We start from the raw sequence: 18,223 nt of genomic DNA on the forward strand, positions 1-18,223 counted from the left end.
GCCCCTCAGACCTCGCAGGCCACTCCTGGAGATTCACCCTTCTTCCTCACCAGAGCACCACCAGGTTCTGAGCTCAGGAATTTCTGACTCTGTGCTCTTCTGTTTTTAGAATCCTAATGGTATTGAAACCCTCTCCTTTCTCCCCATCAGTGGTTTTGGGGAACAGATTTCTTGTCCAGTCTCTTGTGAGTGTTTTCACTCTTTCTCTTTCTCTCCAGCTATTTTCAGGGGAGTGCTTTCCCTGTACTCTCCAGGTGCACCCCACTCTCCCCCCTGCCCTTCTCTGTATCCTCTCTGAAAATACATCTCCCTATCCTCCACAGCTTTTCTCTCCCTCAGTTCATCTCTTCACACTGCATACCTACCAAGTTCTGTGGCTCAGGTTATGCAGATTATTGTGTTAATCCTCAGATCAGTTTCCTAGTTGTGCAAAATGGTTTGGAGCTGATCTAGCTGCATTCCTTCCAGTGATGAGACAAGATGAGAAATTCCACAGTTTTTTTCTTTTTTTCAATGTTTATTTATTTTTGAGAGAGAGAGAGAGAGAGAGTGGGTGAGTAGGGGAGGGGCAGGGAGAGAGGGGGACAGAGGATCCAAAGCAGGCTCTGTGCTGACAGCAGAGAGTCCGATGCAGGGCTCAAACTCACAAACTCTGAGATGATGATCTGAGCCAAAGTTGGATGCTTAACTGACTGAGCCACCAGGTGCCCCAATGAATAATTTTTTTTTTAAAAAGACAGAATCAGGAATAAATGAAGGCTTTAGGAGAAAGGCAGGGGGAGGAAAGATCAATGGTGGATGATCTGAGGGGGACCCCCATGTTGGTAGGAACCTTGGAAGAGGTCATTGATGATCAAAGATGTGCCATTGTGTCTACATCTCTGGACTCAGAATACTATACCAGCATTCTTTCATTTGTAGACAACAGTCTCCTGGAACCCAACTGGTTGGTCCTGTTCAACCATAAAGTGCATGGATGACATGGATCCCCTGGTCACCGCAATGAAGGTAGAAAAGCTCCTCCAGGAGACCAATGCTGTTATTGGCGGGTTGGACAACCAAAGCCAGAAAATTATGGAATCTGTGAGTTTAGTTTTGCTCATCCTGAATATTATTTTTAAAAATGGGTATGAGGCCCCTGAGAGAGTCATCCTTTTTTTTTTTTAATTTTTTTTTTTTTATCTGTATTTAAGGTTGAGAGAGAGACACACGCAGGGTGCGAGTGGGAGAGGAACAGAGAGAGAGGGTGACAAAGAATCTGAAGTGGGCTCTAGGTTCTGAGCTATCAGCACAGAGCCTGATGTGGGGCTCGAAGTCACTAACCACAAGATCATGACCTGACCCAAAGTCAGATGCTTAACCGACTGAGCTACCCAGGCGCCCCTGTTCTTTATGCTTCACCTGGCACAGGTAAAACCTTACTAGCCAAAGCAGTAGCAAACCAAACCTTAGCCACTTTCTTGAGAGCAGCTGGCTCTGAATTACTCAGAAGTACCTAGGTGATGCGCCCAAACTCATACAAGAATTGTTTCAAGTTGCTGAGGAACATGCACCATCCATCATTCTTATTGATGAAACTGATGTCATTAGGACAAAGAAAATATTGCTCAAATTCTGGTGGTGAGAGAGAAATTCAGGAAACATTATTGGAACTGTGAAACCAGTTGGATGGATATGATTCAAGGGGAGATATGCAAATTACCATGGCCACAAACCTAGTAGGAAATTTGGATCCAGCAGTTATCAGACAGGGCCACATTGACAGGGAGAGCCAATTCCCTCTGACCAATGGAAGGACCAAGAAGTACGATTCATACAAGCAGAATGATGCTGACTGCTGCTCCCATAACCCCTAGATTACTTGATCATAGCTAATGACCTCCTTGGTGTTAACATTAAGGCAATCAGTACAGGAAGTAATCTGATGACCTTGAGAGAACATAGAATGAAAGTAACAAATGAAGACTAAAAAAAAAAAAATCTAAGAATGTTTTTATGAAAAACAAGAAGGCACCCTTGAATGGCTCTATGTTTAATGAACCACAGTTGCCTTCAAATGAATGATTAAGAGTATTCCAGGGGCACCTGGGTGGCTCAGTCGGTTAAGCATTTGACTTCAGGTCAGGTCATGATCTCATGACTCTTGGGTTTGGGCCCCATGTTGGGCTCAGTGCTGACAGCTCAGAGCCTGGAGCCTGCTTCGGATTCTGTTTCCTCTCTCTGCCCCTCCCCGACTCGTGCTTTGTTCCTGTCTCTCAAAAATAAACATTAAAAACCTTCTGGAAAAAAAAAAGGAGTTTTCCAGCCCCTCAGAGAGATATGACTAGGGACGTGTCCCAAAGGACACATATTCCAGTTTATCTTTCTTATTAGCAGAACATCCTGTGTACCTTTAAAAATGTTTTTTATTCAAGTATAATTAATGGACAGTATTATATTAATTTCAGGAGTATGATATAGTGAGTCAAAATTCTTGTACATTATAGGGTGCCTGGGTGGCTCAGTCAGTTGCACGTCTGACTTTGGCTCAGGTCATGATCCCATGGTTCGTGAGTTTGAGCCCTGCATCAGGCTTGCTGCTGTCAGCGCAGAGCCTGCTTTGGATCCTCCGTTCCCCTCTCTCTTTGCCCTTCCCCCACTCACTCTTTCTCTCAAAAGTAAACATTAAAAAAATTCTATACATTTCTCAGTGCTCATCGCATCAAGTGTACTCTTAGTATTCTTCACCTATCATCCTGTGTATCTATTTGAGCATGATGTATAGGATGCTCTTTGGGCTGCCTTCATCTTTTGGTCGTGTGCAATGTTGTCTTTCAAATAAAGTGTGCCCTTTCTCAAAAAAAGAGAAGCCTGGGGCACCTGGATGGCTCAGTCGGTCAAACGTCCAACTTCAGCTCAGGTCATAATCTCATGGCTCATGGGTTCAAGCCCCACATGGCTCATGGGTTCAAGCCCCACAGCACATCCGTGCTGATGGCTCAGAGCCTGGAGCCTGCTTCGGATTCTGTGTCTCCCTCTCTCTCTGCCCCTCCCCTGCTCACGCTCTGTCTCTCTCTCAAAAATGAATATTAAAAAAAAAAAAAATTTTTTTTCAACGTTTTGTTTTTTTGTTTTTTTGTTTTTTTGTTGTTTTTTTTTTTAATTTATTTTTGGGACAGAGAGAGACAGAGCATGAACAGGGGAGGGGCAGAGAGAGAAGGAGACACAGAATCGGAAGCAGGCTCCAGGCTCCGAGCCATCAGCCCAGAGCCTGACGCGGGGCTCGAACTCACGGACCGCGAGATCGTGACCTGGCCGAAGTCGGACGCTTAACCGACTGTGCCACCCAGGCGCCCCTAAAAAAAAAAAAAAAAAATTTAAGGGAGAGAAGACCAAGGCTTTTCAACAGTTTTATTTTAAGAAATCAACAGTTACCCAGGTTTCATCAGTCTTGTCGCTTTGTCATCTTTAAGGAGTTGTCATCATCTAAATAGTTTAAAACTGATTGCCAACACATCCAATTCTAGCCAGTAGAAAGAGAGAAAAGGAGGTACACTCCTTCTTTTTAAGATATGGCTTAGAAGTTTTTCACCCATTGGCCACCCCTAAGTGGCTTTATTCTGAGCATTCAGATAAAAATTTGGGAATCCCATTACAACAAAAGAGACGCCAAGATATTTGCCTTCCTAAAGTTTATATTCTCTTTGGGGGACACAAGGGAAAAATAAGTAAGATGTCAAGCAGTGACAAATGCTAATAAGAAAACAAAAGCAGAGTAATCCTTCTTCAAGTTCTCCAGAAAGACCTCATTGAGAGGGGGGCATATAATCAGAGATCTGAAGGGAAGTGTGTTCCTGGAAAAAGGAATAGCTAGTATAAATTCTTTGAAGTGGGAATGTGTTTGGCATGTTTGAGGAATAGCATGGTGTGGGCAGTGTTCCTAGAATTTGTTCAAGTCAGACAAGTGTAAACCAGATCAGGTAGAGCCCCGCAGACTAGGGTAAGAATGATTTTTAATTTGAATGAGATAAAAGAGCTCAGCAAATTTCTGTGTGACGTGATTGGGTATATATATATACATATATATATATATATATATGTATATATATATATATTTTTTTTTTTTAAGTTTATTTATTTATTTTGAGAGAGAGCCCACGTGAGCAGGGGAGGAGAAGAGAGAGAGGAAGAAGGAGAGAGAATCCAAAGCAGGGTCTGTACTGTCAGCACAGAGCCCGACTCAGGGATTGAACCCACGAACCATGAGACCACTACCTGAGCCGAAATGAAGAGTCCGATGCTCAACCGACTGAGCCACCCAGGCACTCCGGGTTTATATTTTTTAAAAGATCACTAATTTAGTGCATAATAAAATCTACACACTGTGGATCAAAGACTTAAATGTAAGAAGTAAAACTATAAAACTCTTAGTAAAAAATACAGGACAAGAGTTTCATGACAGTGGATTTGATGATGGTTTTATGGATATGAAACAAAAGGCACAAGCAACAAAAGAAAAAATAGATAAATTAGACTTCGTCCAAATTTAAACATAGAATTACCATATGGTTCAGCAATCCCACTTATGAGTATATACCCAAAGAACTGAAAGCAGGTATTCACACAAATATTTGTACACCACTGTTCATAACAGTATTATTCACAAGAGCCAAAAGATGGAAATAACTGAATTGTCCATCAGTGAATGAATGGATGAACAAAATTTAGCATATGCCTACAATATTATAGAATATTACTCATCCTTAAAAAGGAAGGAAATTCTGACACATGCTAGAAGACCGATGAACCATGAGGGAAGTACACAAAGCAAAATGAGCCAAAAAGATGAAAGAACAAATATTTGTTACATTGGGAGGAAGAATTCCTCCTTTACCCTTCTAGGTTCTTTGGCTGGTAAGTTGATATAAAACAGGTTAACAGGAGGAAAACATTTAATGACATACACACAGAAGTCCCATCAGAATATGAGACCCAAAGACAAGACCATCAGATGAGGCTTACGTGCCATACTGAATGAAGGAATGGGATAGGGACCTGGGGCTTCAAAGGGAAGGTGGGTGACAGGACAATAAGAAGAATGTTTGCCCTGCCATCCAGATAGGTCTTTCAAGTAAAAATTTATCTCTAATAATAGCTCTCTTTCTGGGCCAGGTCCCCTATCTAAATTCTTTTAGGTGATTAGGGAGAACTAAAAGTTTTTCTTGAGTCTGCCTTCAGCTCAAAATAACCCACAAGACAAAATGACGTATTTGGGGGTCACGTAATTTGCTCTTCCCCTCAGTTCCACCTTGGAAACTTCCCCAAGAAGTTTCACAATCCTGAAGTTGAGTTGTTAGATGGCTCCATCTCACTGAACCAGTCTCTTAGTCCTGAGAATAAGTCTGTTCAGTTAAACAGTTGTACTTCATTTCAGGAGGTGGTGATTCAGGTGGGATCCCAAAGTTAGGGCTATGGTGCAAGCAGTCAGGTATTTAACAGGCGGCATTTCTATGGAAACAAAAGAAAAACAATGACCAATGATTGGAGCAGACTGTTATCCCAGTTTCTGAGTTCTGAAGGCAGTGAGTCAGGAAGATTTCTAGATGCCTTGCTCAAAATATCTTCAGTTAGAGGCACTCTGATAGATTTTTCTGGTTTGTAGTTTGTCACTGGTGGTCTTTCTGAGGGGCCACACTGCAACAAGCATGAAGATTGTCCATACATGAGCAATTGTGGTGACTTCTCTGAAATTTATATCAAGTTGTCCAACTTTAGCTTGCATGGCTTTAGAAAAATGGCAGTTTTAGTTCTCAAGGATTCCATGTCAAAAGGGTGGGAGAAAAGCTGGAAACATTAGTCTGGAGATTTGTAGTCAAATATTGGAGGAAACTAGAAAAATTAGGATCCAGTCCAGTTTACAGATAGAAAACAAAATCTCAAAGAGAATTAACAGCAGTAGAATTTGATATCCACAAACGTGTGTTACTGAAACATAGTTTTTCTCTGTACAATCACCCCTATTTTTATCAAAGGCAATCACAACAAGGCTAATTCATCTGCAAATCAAGTCTAGTTTCAATCAACTTGGCCTCATTATTTACATAAGTGCATCAAGAATAGTGATTGATCATATAGGCTTTTTAAAATCTACTTTGCTGGAACTTTTCATAAGGAATCTCAGATTGGGGGCACCTGGGTGGCTCAGTCAGTTAAGCATCTGACTTTTGATTTTGGCTCACCTCATGATATCACAGCTCCATGGTATTGAGCCCTATGTCAGGCTCCATGCTGATGGCATGGAGCCTGCTTGGGATTCTCTCTCCCTGTCTCTCTGCTCCTCCCCTGCTCATATGTGCACTCTCTCTCTCAAAATAAATAAACAAACTTAAAGAAATAAAAATAAAAACAAAGGAATCTCACGTTGAGTTTTTCAAATCTTGAGGTTGGGCACCTGGGTGGCTTAGATGGTTAAGTGTCTGACTCTTGGTTTTAGCTCAGGTCATGATCTCACGGTGTGTGGGTTTGAGCCCCACGCCAGGCTCTGTTTAAAAAAAACCAACACGGTATATCAGTACATATCAGAATTTTATTAATTTCATACAATTTCTAGAATACTTTGTTAATAATATCAATAACATACAATATAATCTAAGAACGTTTATCATTACTTATTTGACAATCCCTCCCTTGTAAGTTAACATATCAAATAAGCCCAATTAGTGTACCAGCTCTCTTTTTATAAGGAGAGAACGAATCTTTTGAGATATTCCAGGGACCCTCTAGAAATTTTCAAAACTTAGTTTGAGGTCAAAAAAGATTTTATTGAGAATTTTATTTTGGAAACTTTGTCAAAAATATCGAATGGTTTGAATACTTGACCAAATAGGATCACAGATCACTATGAAACAATACTTAATTATTCAACTGAAGTGACAAAAGATTTTAAGGACAAATACAAAAATGGTATGTAGTTATGAGCAAAACCAATGAAAGATCTGATAAAGCACAGAAAATTATGTTGATAAAACACAGAATCTCTGCTTTCTAGGCAGATTATTATAAAAGGTAAAGAAACTTCTTTTGCAGTCTGTTACCAAAAACAAATCAAAAGTCCAAGAAAACTTTGCCCTTTTAAAAGTGAGAAACCCAATTCTAATTTTGTACCAGCTTACTTTTGATATTAAAACTCACTTAACTTGGGGCAGCTGGGTGGCTCAGTCAGTTAAGCATCTGAGTTCGGCTCAGGTCATGGTCTCGCAGTCAGTGAGTTTGAGCCCCGAGTCAGGCTCTGTGCTGTCAGCTCAGAGCCTGGAGCCTGCTTCGGATTCTGTGCCTCCCTCTGTCTCTGCCCCTCCCCCACTCACACTCTGTCTCTCTCTCCCTCAAGAATAAATACACATTAAAAGAAAAGAAATTTAGAATTTTTAACACTTAGAAATCTTCATTTCTTGTGAGAACTAAGAGTAAGCACTAATGAATTGTATTAGACCAGCATTGTTTAGATTGGCAAATTTATGAATATGTTTCATAATCTATAGAAACATATGCTTCTTTTCTTTTAATGTTTATTTATTTATTTTGGAGACAGAAAGAACGGGCAGGGGAGAGACAGGGAGAGAGGGAGACGGAGAAACCCAAGCAGGCTCCGTACTGTCAGCGCAGAGCCCAACACAGGGCTGGGAACCACAAACCGCAGGATCATGACCTGAAAAACCCAAGTCGCACGCTCAACCAACTGAGCCACCCACGTGCCCCTAGAAAAACATGAGCTTCTTCACAGTATAATGTCAACATTACACAACACATGTTTACCAAAAGACCCAAATATCTTTAGTTCCTCCATAATACTATTTTAAAAACTCAGCTGAGTAAGATTTGAACATCTAATTGGCAAGATTCATGAGTAGAGCAGCATCCAACAAGGTATATAAAATGGAAGGCTTTTATAGGCAGAAGAGACAATTAATATTTGATATTTTGTCTTATTTGGAAATGACCTAGATATTTAATGACTATACATCATTTGATTGAACTTAGCAAAACCTCTAAAGTTTTAAGTTACCAACAAGATTTGGAGGAACTCTTTAAATAGACAAACAATAAAACATAAATACTGTTGAAAAGTTCATTTATAAATGTTTATCTTATATCTATGTAATTCACTTGTTCTTAACAATTATGTTTAGACTACTTGGGAAAATTTCCTGAGACATTAAACAGCTAGCCATCATCGTAAGTTATCTTTTTTGCTGACAAATTCTGTACTAGAGGTTACTCGAGCTCATTTGACTTTTGGTAAACCTAGGTAGAATAAAAGTCTTATATTTTATGCTGATATCTATGAAGATATGCCTATTTTGATTAAACCAACAAACTTAAACTAGCTTTAATACCAAATATTTTTCCAGGGGTGCCTGGGTGGCTCAGTTGTTTAAGCGACCAGCTCTGGATTTGGGCTAAGGTCATGATCTCACAGTTTGTGGGATCAAGCCCTGTGTCAGGCTCCACAGTGACAGTACAGAGCCTGCTTGGAATTCTCCCTCTCTCCCTGCCTCTCCCCTGCTTGCACATGTGCTCTTTCTCTCAAAATAAATAAACTTTATCAAGCAAGCAAGCAAGCATTTGGATTACTCTCTGTTATATTTCTGAGAACTATAAGCATTTAGTTTTCTGTAAGCCGACTAAATAAAGTTCTTTTACAAATTAATTTTGGTAATACCATTCACAGGGATAAAATGCTACAAATCTACAATATACACATATAGACACATCTAAAAATACAGACCGGGGTGCCTGGGTGGCTCAGTAAGTTGAGTAACAGACTCTTCATTTCAGCTCAGGTCATGATCCCAGGGTCATGGGATTGAGCCCCATGTAGGCACAGAGCCCCTCTGCTCAGCACAGAGCCTGCTTAGATTCTCTCTCTCTCTCCCTCTGCCCTTCTCCCTTGCTCATGCTCTCTCTCCCTCTCTCTCTATTAAATTAAATTACAGACACAGAGAACTTAGTTTCACTTTAAAACTTTAGCCATGAAATAGGTATGATAATGTAAAATTCACTAGTTATAAAATAATAATTGGAATAAGTTTTAGGTGTGTCTTGCGCAGATGGCTAAAACCTTTTAGAGGTCACTTAAGATTTGTATTTGTTCTTTTTTTTTAATTTTTTTTTTTTTGTCTATATTTGAGAGAGAGACAGAGCATGAGCAGGGGAGGAGCAGAGAGAGAGAGAGGAAGACACAGAATCTGAAGCAGGCTCCAGACTCTGAGCTGTCAGCACAGGGCCCAACGTGGGGCTCAAACCCACAAACTGTGAGATCATGACCTGAGTTGAAGTAGGATGCTTAACAGACTGGGCCACCCAGGTGCCCCAAGATTTGTATTTGTTCTTGACAAGTAATCTTCTTTTTTTCTTTTAAATTTTTTTTAATGTTTACTTATTTTTGAGACAGAGCATGAGCGGGGAAGGAGCAGAGAGAGAGGGAGACAAAGAAGCTGAAGCAGGCTCCAGGCTCTGAATTGTCAGCACAGAACCCGACGTGGGACTCGAACTCACAAACTGTGAGATTATGACCTGAGCTGAAGTTGGACGCTCAGCCGACTGAGCCACCCAGGCGCCCCGTGTTCTTGACAAGTAATCTTAATGCAAGTTCTTTCAAGAACTTTGGCTTTCTAAGGTCAGAATTTTTGCTGTACTTGGGTTTCAGGATTGGTAAAAAGGAATAGATGGAGTTTGAAATGCTTTTAGAGCTATATTTCTCGTTTTGCAAAGATTTGTAAGATAAGGACAGTCATCCTCAATTCCTCAAAGAATTAGTTTATAGCCTGGATAATGAAGGACTATACATCTATATTATAATGTTTTTATTTTTTTTTAATGTTTATTTTTTTTTAATTTTTTTTTTTTTTAACAAACAAAAATTCATTTTTGAGACAGAGAGAGAGCATGAACGGGGGAGGGTCAGTGAGAGGGAGACACAGAATCCGAAACAGACTCCAGGCTCTAGCTGTCAGCACAGAGCCCGACGCGGGGCTCGAACCCACGGACGGTGAGATCATGACCTGAGCCGAAGTCGGCCGCTTAACCGACTGAGCCACCCAGGCGCCCCTATTTATTTATTTTGAGAAAGAGAGAGAGAGTGCACATGCACAAGCAAGGGAGGGGCAGAGAGAGAGAGAGAGAGAACCCCAAGCAGGCTGTGCACTGTACGTGCAGAGCCTGATGTGGGGATTGATCTCACAAACCGTGAGATCATGATCTGAGCCAAAATCAAGAATCAGATGCTGGGGTACCTGTGTGATTCAATTGGTTAAGCATCCGTTTTCGGCTCAGGCCATGATCTTCTGGTTCGTGGGTTCAAGCCGTGTTGGCTCTGTGCTGACAGCTCAGAGCCTGGAACCTGCTTCAGATTCTGTCTCCCTCTCTCTCTTCCCCTTCCCCCTTGTTCTCTGTCTCTCAAAAATAAGTAAACATTAATTTTTTTTTTTTTAATTCAAGAGTCAGATGCCTAACTGAGCCACCCAGACACCCCTAGAATGTTTTTTCCCCGCTCTGGGTGCATAATTTTATTCTAGCTTAGGAAAGGCCTAAAAAAAAAATTCCTCCTTTAAAATACAGGCATGCCTCGTTTTATTGTGCTTCACTTTATTATGCTTTGCAGATACCACAGTTTTTACAAATTAAAGTTTCATGGCAATTGTGCATTGAGAAAGTCTGTCGGCTCCATTTGCCCACTTCACATCTCTGTATTACATTTTGGTAATTCTTAAAATACATCAAACTGTCTCATTATATTTGTTTTGGTGATCTGTGATCAGTAATCTATGATGTTACTGTTGTAATTGTTTGGGGACACCACAAAGTGTTATGTGTGTTCTAACTGTCCCGCTAACCAGCCATTCCCCCCCATGTCTTCTCCTCTGATCTCATTCCCTGAGGCACAACAAAACTGAAATTAGGTCAATTAATAAGCCTATACTGGCCCCTAAGTGTTCAAGTGAAAAAGAGTCATATGTCTCTCATTTTAAATCGATCAAAAGCCAGCAATGATTAAGCTTAATGATTAAGGCATGTTGAAAGCCACACTAGAGGCTGGAAGCTAGGCTTCTTATGCTAAAGTTAGCCAAGTTGTGAATGCAAAAGACAGGTTCTTGAAGGAAATTAAAAGTGCTACTCCAGTAAATGTGTGAATGATAAGAAAGCAAAACATCCTTATTTTGATATGGAGAAGGTTTTAGTGGTCTGGATAAGAGATCAAATCAGCCACAACATTCTCTTAAGCCAAAGCCTAATCCAGAGCAAGGCCCTGACTCTCTTCAGTTCTGTGAAGGCTGAGAGAGGTGAGAAAGCCGCAGAAGAAACGTCTGAAGCTAGGGGAGATTGGTTCGTGAGGTTTAAGGAGAGAAGCTGTGTGTGGTTACCATGGGATTGCTTTTAACATCCTAAAGTTACAACATTGTAATGTCAATTTATACCAGCTTAACCTCAATAACACATGAAAACTCAGCTACTTTACAGCCCTGACCCCACCTTCTTTCAGTTGTTAATGTCACAAAATTGCATCTTTATGCATCTTGTGTCCAAAAGCATAGATGAATAATTAGGTTTTTAAATATATCAGTCTCTTAACATAGAGAACCAAAAGTAGAGCTACAGACCAAAGTCATAACAGTACTAGCGTTCATAATTGTCTGTCTGCTTACTTTTACCGGAGATTATTTCTTCAGAAGGCTTCGAGTTACTTGTTCAGTGCCCTTTCATTTCAACCTGAAGGACCCCCTTCACTGCAGGGCCGGTCTAGTCATCAGGGCAAGGCTTTCAGCTTTGGTCGATCTGAGAATGTCTTCATTTCTTCCTCATTTTTGAAGGACAGTTTTCCCAAATGTAGGATTCTTGGTTGACAGCTTTTTTCCTTCAATGCTTTCAACACATCAACCCATGCCTTCTAGCCTCCAAGGTTTCTGATGAGAAATCTCCTCACAACCTTATCAGTGAAAATATGATGAAAAGCAATCTTCCTCTGAGCTTTATAGATGTTAATAATGAGCCTTATCGTGTTTTACACAACACAACATTTCCTTATACGTTGTAGCACCATTTTGAGACCAGGAACTGAGTCTTTTAAGTGTAGACATTACGAGGTCTATACGAGCCAAAATTACAGTTTTCTAAACTTGAAGTGAAAAGGCCACTGAACCATCTTACAGATTTTGATTTCTAACAAAGTAACTATCAATCTTGAAAAGCCCACACAAACAAACAAAAAGCCCATTGGGGGTCTTTTTTTTTTATTGAGTAAAGGAGTTTTGGGAGTAAAAAGTGAGGAAACCACTGTGGTCTCAGACATCCCCAGCCATGATTGCATAATTGGCCCATTTCTTGCTGTGCCCTCACAAAGCCCCATGGTGAAGTCATGGCAAGACCTGTCTATATAAGACCCTGGCTCGGCTGGGTGTTTGGTCTTTACAGCCCAGGAAGCCTTGGTGACCTGTCGGCCTTTGACCCTAGCTAGTTTGATTTCGATTCTCTTTTTTTCATTTTGTTTATTTGTTTATTTTCATTTTTCTTTCTTCTCTACTCCTTTTCTCTCCCAATTTTTTTTTGCCTTTTTCTGTTTTTACTTTTTTCTTTTTTTTTCTCCTTTTTTAGTTTTTCTTTTTCTCAATTTTTTTTCGTTTCCTCCCTTCATTTTCTTTGTGTGTGTGTGTGTGTGTGTGAGTGTGTGTGCGCGTGTGTGTTTTTCATTTGTTTTTTTGTGTTAGCGTTTTAGTACAGTTAGTATAGTTCATATTGTTAGTATAGTTCATATTGTTAGTATAGTTCATAAGCATAGTTAGTATTGTTAGTATTTTGTAGGTTGGTATTGTTGGTTAGCATAGTCCGTGTAATTAGCATTATTTAGCGTTAGTATAGTTAGTAGGTCACCATGCTTCAGGGGCGTAAGGCCATTACCGCTGGTGAGGAGGACTTCTGTATTTACGAGATCCCCGAGATCACCAGTGAGGGCAGCGTCCCCCCCAGGAAGCAGTCTGATGTGACGTTCATCAAGAAAACCCAGAAGGACCCCGCTGGCCTCCAGGGACTTTGTCGTGAAGCCCAGAATATGAAGACCTCAAGTCACCCAAGTGTTGTCAAGTCACTTGAGGTGATCAACACCAAGGAAACATTGGTTCTCCTTTCAGAATACGTAAGCAGAGACAACCTGCGTGACGATATTACGCACCGTGGCCAAGTGACGGAGGAGGTTCCAGACAAATTCTGCCGGCTGTTATCGGTTGTGGAGTACTGCCACCAACAAGGTATGATCGGCAGGTATCTGAAGCTGGAGACACTGCTTTTTCACAAGAAGCTGAAGGTAAAACTCACGGGGGTTGGACTGAGCATCCAGTTTGCTGGCTACAAACTCCACACTTTCTGGGACAGCCCCCCTTATTCTGCCCCGCGACTCTTCCTGCAGCAAAGGGAGGACACCCCTTCCGCAAACGCTTGGAGCCTGGGGGTGGTTTGGTACTGCTTGGCCACCGGGTTGGAGCCGTTTGAGGGGGAAGTCTTCTGGGACGCGGAACGAAATATCGAAAACAGGGAACACAATGCTCTGGTTTTCATGTCCCTGGAGAGTGAAAACATGTGGTACACGTTGACAACTATCCAGCCCACGATCAGGACACCAACCACAGTCCACTCCTGGAACTCCATCGCAACCTGTTCCACCTCTGAAGGGACTACCATAGTGACCACGATTAGCGGGCCCAGATTCAACTCGCCAGCCACAAACTCCGACACCAGCAGTGAATACAGGCAGCCAGGGAGGATGCCCCTAGAGCCAAAAAATCAGGTTCTCAAACATCTCAATAAATTAAAAAATGTATTTAAAAAAAATAATAAGGGGCGCCTGGGTGGCGCAGTCGGTTAAGCGTCCGACTTCAGCCAGGTCACGATCTCGCGGTCCGTGAGTTCGAGCCCCGCGTCAGGCTCTGGGCCGATGGCTCGGAGCCTGGAGCCTGCTTCCGATTCTGTGTCTCCCTCTCTCTCTGCCCCTCCCCCGTTCATGCTCTGTCTCTCTCTGTCCCAAAAAAAAAAAAAAAAAAAAAAAAAAAGTTGAAAAAAAAAAATAAAATAAAAAATAAAAAATAAAAAAAATAATAAAATACAACCCCCAAAAAATGCAAATAAATGAGAGCCAGAAGAGAGCCACGTGTCCGTGCCTTTATTTTATTTTGTTTTTTAACTTTAAAGGAACTTAAATGTTTGTTTTGAAAGAGAAGGGACAGTGCGAGTGAGGAGGGACAGAGGGAGAATCCCAAGTCTACTCTGTGCTATCAGCTCAGAGCCCGACGCGGGGCTCCAGCTCACAAAACTGTGAGATGGCGACCTGAGCGAGACCAAGAGTGGGACGCTTGAGCCACTGAGGCCCACCCAGGAGCCCCATCCCTGCGTTTTAAGTGCAGGGAACGATGCTGAGCTCCAGGAAGCCCGGGGACATGGCGCAGGAGATTGGCCAGGGCGACAGGTGGGACCAGATCCAGAACAGCTTCACAGGCTGGAGGAGTGTCGGTGGGCGAGTGACCTGCTGGATGTGGAGTTGTAGGAAGCACAAGGTGGAGGTGGTGAAGTTTTGGAGTGATGGGGGGTTCGTGGGTCTGGAGCCGATGGCCAAGGAAGAAGTCTTTGGTGCAAAAAGGTGATTTTATTAAAGCACGGGGACAGGTCCCATGGGCAGGGAGAGCTGCACTGGCGTCGTGAGGGGTAGCTCATTATATACCCTCAGGTTGGGAGGGGGTTAGGGAGAGAGCCAGAATTCCTTGGAGACTTACTCTAGGACTCAAGGTTCCAGGACCTTGAGGGGCTAGCTGTTGCCAGGAAAACGCCGTTTCTTGCCGTTTAATGAAACCTCAGCCATGAGACCCTTTAGATGGATCTGGGCAGGCCATAAGCGTGGAGGATGATTGCCAGCATATATGTTGCGGGGGTTAGGATGAAGTAGATTTGTCATTATTTGTCATAATGGCGTGTGGGCAGCGGGGGCCCCGGGGGTGGGTCACAATGGGGTGTGGGCAGCGGGAGCCCGGGGGGTGGGTCACAATGGCGTGTGGGCAGCGGGGGCGCCGGGGGTGGGTCACAATGGGGTGTGGGCAGCGGGGGCGCCGGGGGTGGGTCACAATGGCGTGTGGGCAATGGGAGCCCCGGGTCCCCTTCCAGGGACTGCCCACCTGGTGGGGAAGGAATGAGCTGGGTGCAAACACTCTGGATATCACCCTCTCTTTCCTGTGCACCCACTGGGGACCAGACCTCAGCCGGTGGATGTCCCAGCTCTCCCTACCCCACCCTCCCCCCTGCTGTCCCCCTCCTCCCTTCTGCCCTGGCTCCGGACTCACCTGCTCTCACTGGCCACAGGTGCAGGGTCCATCATGGCCCCCTTCCTTTCATGTCTCACTTTGGCCACCTCCAGAAGCTGACTTGGATGACCACGCATAGCAGGCTCTTTTTGCCCAGATGTTGGGTCAACAGTAATCCACTTATCTCACTGGAAAGTCTTAAGACACCACATAAAACCAAATCGTGGCTCTGTGCCCTCTGTATACATGACAGAGAACCCCAATATAACAGACTGGTGAGGAAGGAGGTGGGGTGAGATCAGAGGGTCCCTAGTAACGGCCCCCGAGTTGTAACTACTGAGAGGCTTGTCACCTCTGGGTGCCCCAGGAGATTCACTCCTCTCTCCCCTTCATCCCCGACCAGAAACACTCCAGATTTGTGCCAGCAGACTGGTTGACTGTACTGTGTTTTAAAGGACAAGGAGTGCGTAATTCACTCATTTATTCACTCAACAAACACGTTTACATGATGGTATATATGGTGGAGGTTCCATGGGGCACAGGACCCAGTTCCTGCCCTTCAGAGCTGAGGCCACCGGGAATAGGTAAGGGAGTGTGGAGTGCAGTTCCAGAGTCAGGTTCAGATCGCAGCTCTACCACTGACTCGCCGTGTGACCTTGGGGAAGTCACTTAACCTCTCGGGGCCTCAGTCTTCCCACCTATGAAATGCATACACTAGTGATGCCCGCCTCGAGGACAGCTGTGAAATTGAAATAAGGTCATTTAGAGAAGCTCTGGGAACACTGCCCAGGGCAAAGTGCGGCAAGTATTTACTGCTCATTTAGCGGCCATTACTGAGCACCTACTATGTGCCAGGCACCAGGGATGCAGCAGTAGGCCCCGGAGGGGTAGACAGGTGAGCAGTGCAGAATACCCAGGAGACCCCAGGTGTGGGAAAGCAGAGGCTCCTGGGGATCACACTCCCTCCACCTTTCCCTGCTCTGAACCTACAGCTGCTGGCCCCTCCTGCTCACCTGCCAGCCAGACCCCATTGTCCTGCGGCATCTGGGGAGCGCTTTGCCAATTGCCTGCCTCAAAGGTGCACTTGTCCTAGCTCTTGCCAGCTGGGGGACCTCAGGACACTGCCTTGGCCTCTCATCACCTGCTTTCTTTCTGTGAGGGAGGACCCAGCCCTTCCACGGGGGTTCAGCGAGGAGCAGGGGACAGAGTGGATGGCATCCAGCCAGCAGGGTCAGCTAGTGCGGTGACCAGGAAGCAGCTTTAAACACACCTGCAGCTCCCCTGTGGCTCGCGGAGCCTCGTGGTCTGTGGTCTGCAGAGGCGGCCCAGGGCGGGTGATGTATCTGTGCCCCAGGTGTGGTGGAGGGGGGTTAATTAAAAAGGTGGCTGGGAGGTGAATTTCTGGAAACACAAATTGGAAACCAGTGGAAGCTATTGATCTGCCTAATGGGAAGCCGATGGTTTCTGAGTGTGCAGACAGCTCCGGCACAGGCAGGTGGCAGGAATGATGTGGCCCCTTCCCCGAGCTGATCGGCCCCAGGTGCACTGGGAACATGGGTCGGGGAAGGGCCGAGGAGGTGCCCACAGCCTCCCGGTGGGGCCCTGGGGTACTGATTCTGGCTCAGAGCTGGGGAGCCCGCTGCGTTTCTGCTTGGGGTCCTCATCAGAGGAGCTCCTATTTCCTCATCTGGAAACTCCTGACCCCTGGTATTATTGTCAGGTTAAGTGGGTTGTGACAAATCCCGTCCTCAGTGCTGGGTACACGGGAGTAAAAACCCTGGCCCACATCTCAGCCCTCCTGGAGCTCACACTCTAGTGGGTGCGACACACAATGAGCAGATACAGTTTCAGGGAGAACTGCCTGTGCAAAGGCCTTGAGGGGGGAGGACCCGGTGGCCTGCAGTTGGAGTAGCCTGGGATGTGAATAGACATCACCGTGGCAATCCACAAATACCCCCAAATTTCAGATCCCCACACCCCCAGGGGACTGCGGCACCATTGCGGAGAACCAGTGATGTGGATCTGCTCGTTTCCTTTTCACGGAGTCCCTGCGGCATACACGTAATTTTATGCCCGTTACACAGATAAACAAAGTAAAGCTCAGAGACGCTTGGCCAGGGCTGAAGGCCACACAGCTAGGAAACCGAGCCTCCTGTGCAGTGCTTTGCCACAGCTCATGGAGCGGGCGTGGCTGTATTCCTTTGGTGTCCCCGCACTATCACAGCAGGGCTGGGCCCAGGGCCTGGCTCACCAGCCCCGGCCCATCTTGGGCTGCGCTGCTGTAGAATGTAGGCAGGTGACTGTTCACACTGCCCCTGGTGAGTGGATGCCATTGAGGCGTGGGCAGACTTTATCAAGCTCCGGCTGGTGCCTGGGCTCCTGTCTCACCGCACCCCCTCCTTCCCTCCCTAGACCAGAGTCATTTTGAAAGCACTTACTCGTGAAATGCTCTCTCAGGATTTGGGTGGGGAAGATGGCCAGTGTTAGTCTGCTTATTGATCGCTGGACTTTATAAGGGTTTATCTCTGAAACAATGAAACTGAAAGATGGCCTCTAAATTTATATCTCCAGCCTATATCTCCACCGCCTCCCCCCCAATTCCAGGCTTTTTAGCACCAGTGGCCCTTCAGGCATCACACTGCCCATCCACCCAAGGGCCTCGTGGGTCTCCGTTTCCTTTCTACTGTCTCAGCAGGGGGAGCTTTTATAAGCACAAACCACATCATGTTGCTGGTTTGGAACACCCGATGCTTTGCACTTTGCCCAAAATCTGATTCCCCATCACACCTGCCCCGCCTCCCCCTCTACCTCCCCTGAAGGGGCACTCCCCTTCAGACACTCCGTTCCCCTTGCAGCTCTTCAAGTACACAGGGTGTTCTCTGGCCTCAGGGACTTTGCACTGGCCACTC

At 44.6% G+C, this 18,223-nt stretch overlaps 1 protein-coding gene, 1 long non-coding RNA gene and 1 pseudogene across 2 annotated transcripts; 2 read left to right on the forward strand and 1 right to left on the reverse strand.

Annotated features, from left to right (window-relative positions):
• The first annotated feature begins 1,123 nt into the window (after nucleotides 1-1,123).
• On the forward strand, nucleotides 1,124-1,999 carry LOC131508582 (26S proteasome regulatory subunit 4-like; annotated as a pseudogene).
• A 2,139-nt stretch (nucleotides 2,000-4,138) lies between these two features.
• LOC131509737 (uncharacterized) lies at nucleotides 4,139-12,169 on the reverse strand. Its single transcript, XR_009260674.1, has 3 exons — nucleotides 11,682-12,169; nucleotides 6,400-6,520; nucleotides 4,139-5,487 (listed from the first exon to the last, which is right to left on the reverse strand). It is a non-coding gene; the product is annotated as an uncharacterized LOC131509737 (long non-coding RNA).
• Nucleotides 12,170-12,226: 57 nt separating this feature from the next.
• LOC131508583 (serine/threonine-protein kinase SIK2-like) lies at nucleotides 12,227-17,329 on the forward strand. The gene is made up of 4 exons (XM_058723567.1): nucleotides 12,227-13,333; nucleotides 13,436-13,766; nucleotides 14,422-14,532; nucleotides 17,298-17,329. The coding sequence occupies exons 1-4, from the start codon at nucleotides 12,905-12,907 to the stop codon at nucleotides 17,327-17,329; spliced, it is 903 nt and encodes a 300-aa protein (XP_058579550.1). The 5' UTR covers nucleotides 12,227-12,904.
• The last annotated feature ends 894 nt before the right edge of the window (nucleotides 17,330-18,223 follow it).

The sequence above is a fragment of the Neofelis nebulosa genome, chromosome 4, assembly GCF_028018385.1.
Source record: "Neofelis nebulosa isolate mNeoNeb1 chromosome 4, mNeoNeb1.pri, whole genome shotgun sequence".
Classification (NCBI taxonomy): Eukaryota; Metazoa; Chordata; class Mammalia; order Carnivora; family Felidae; genus Neofelis; species Neofelis nebulosa.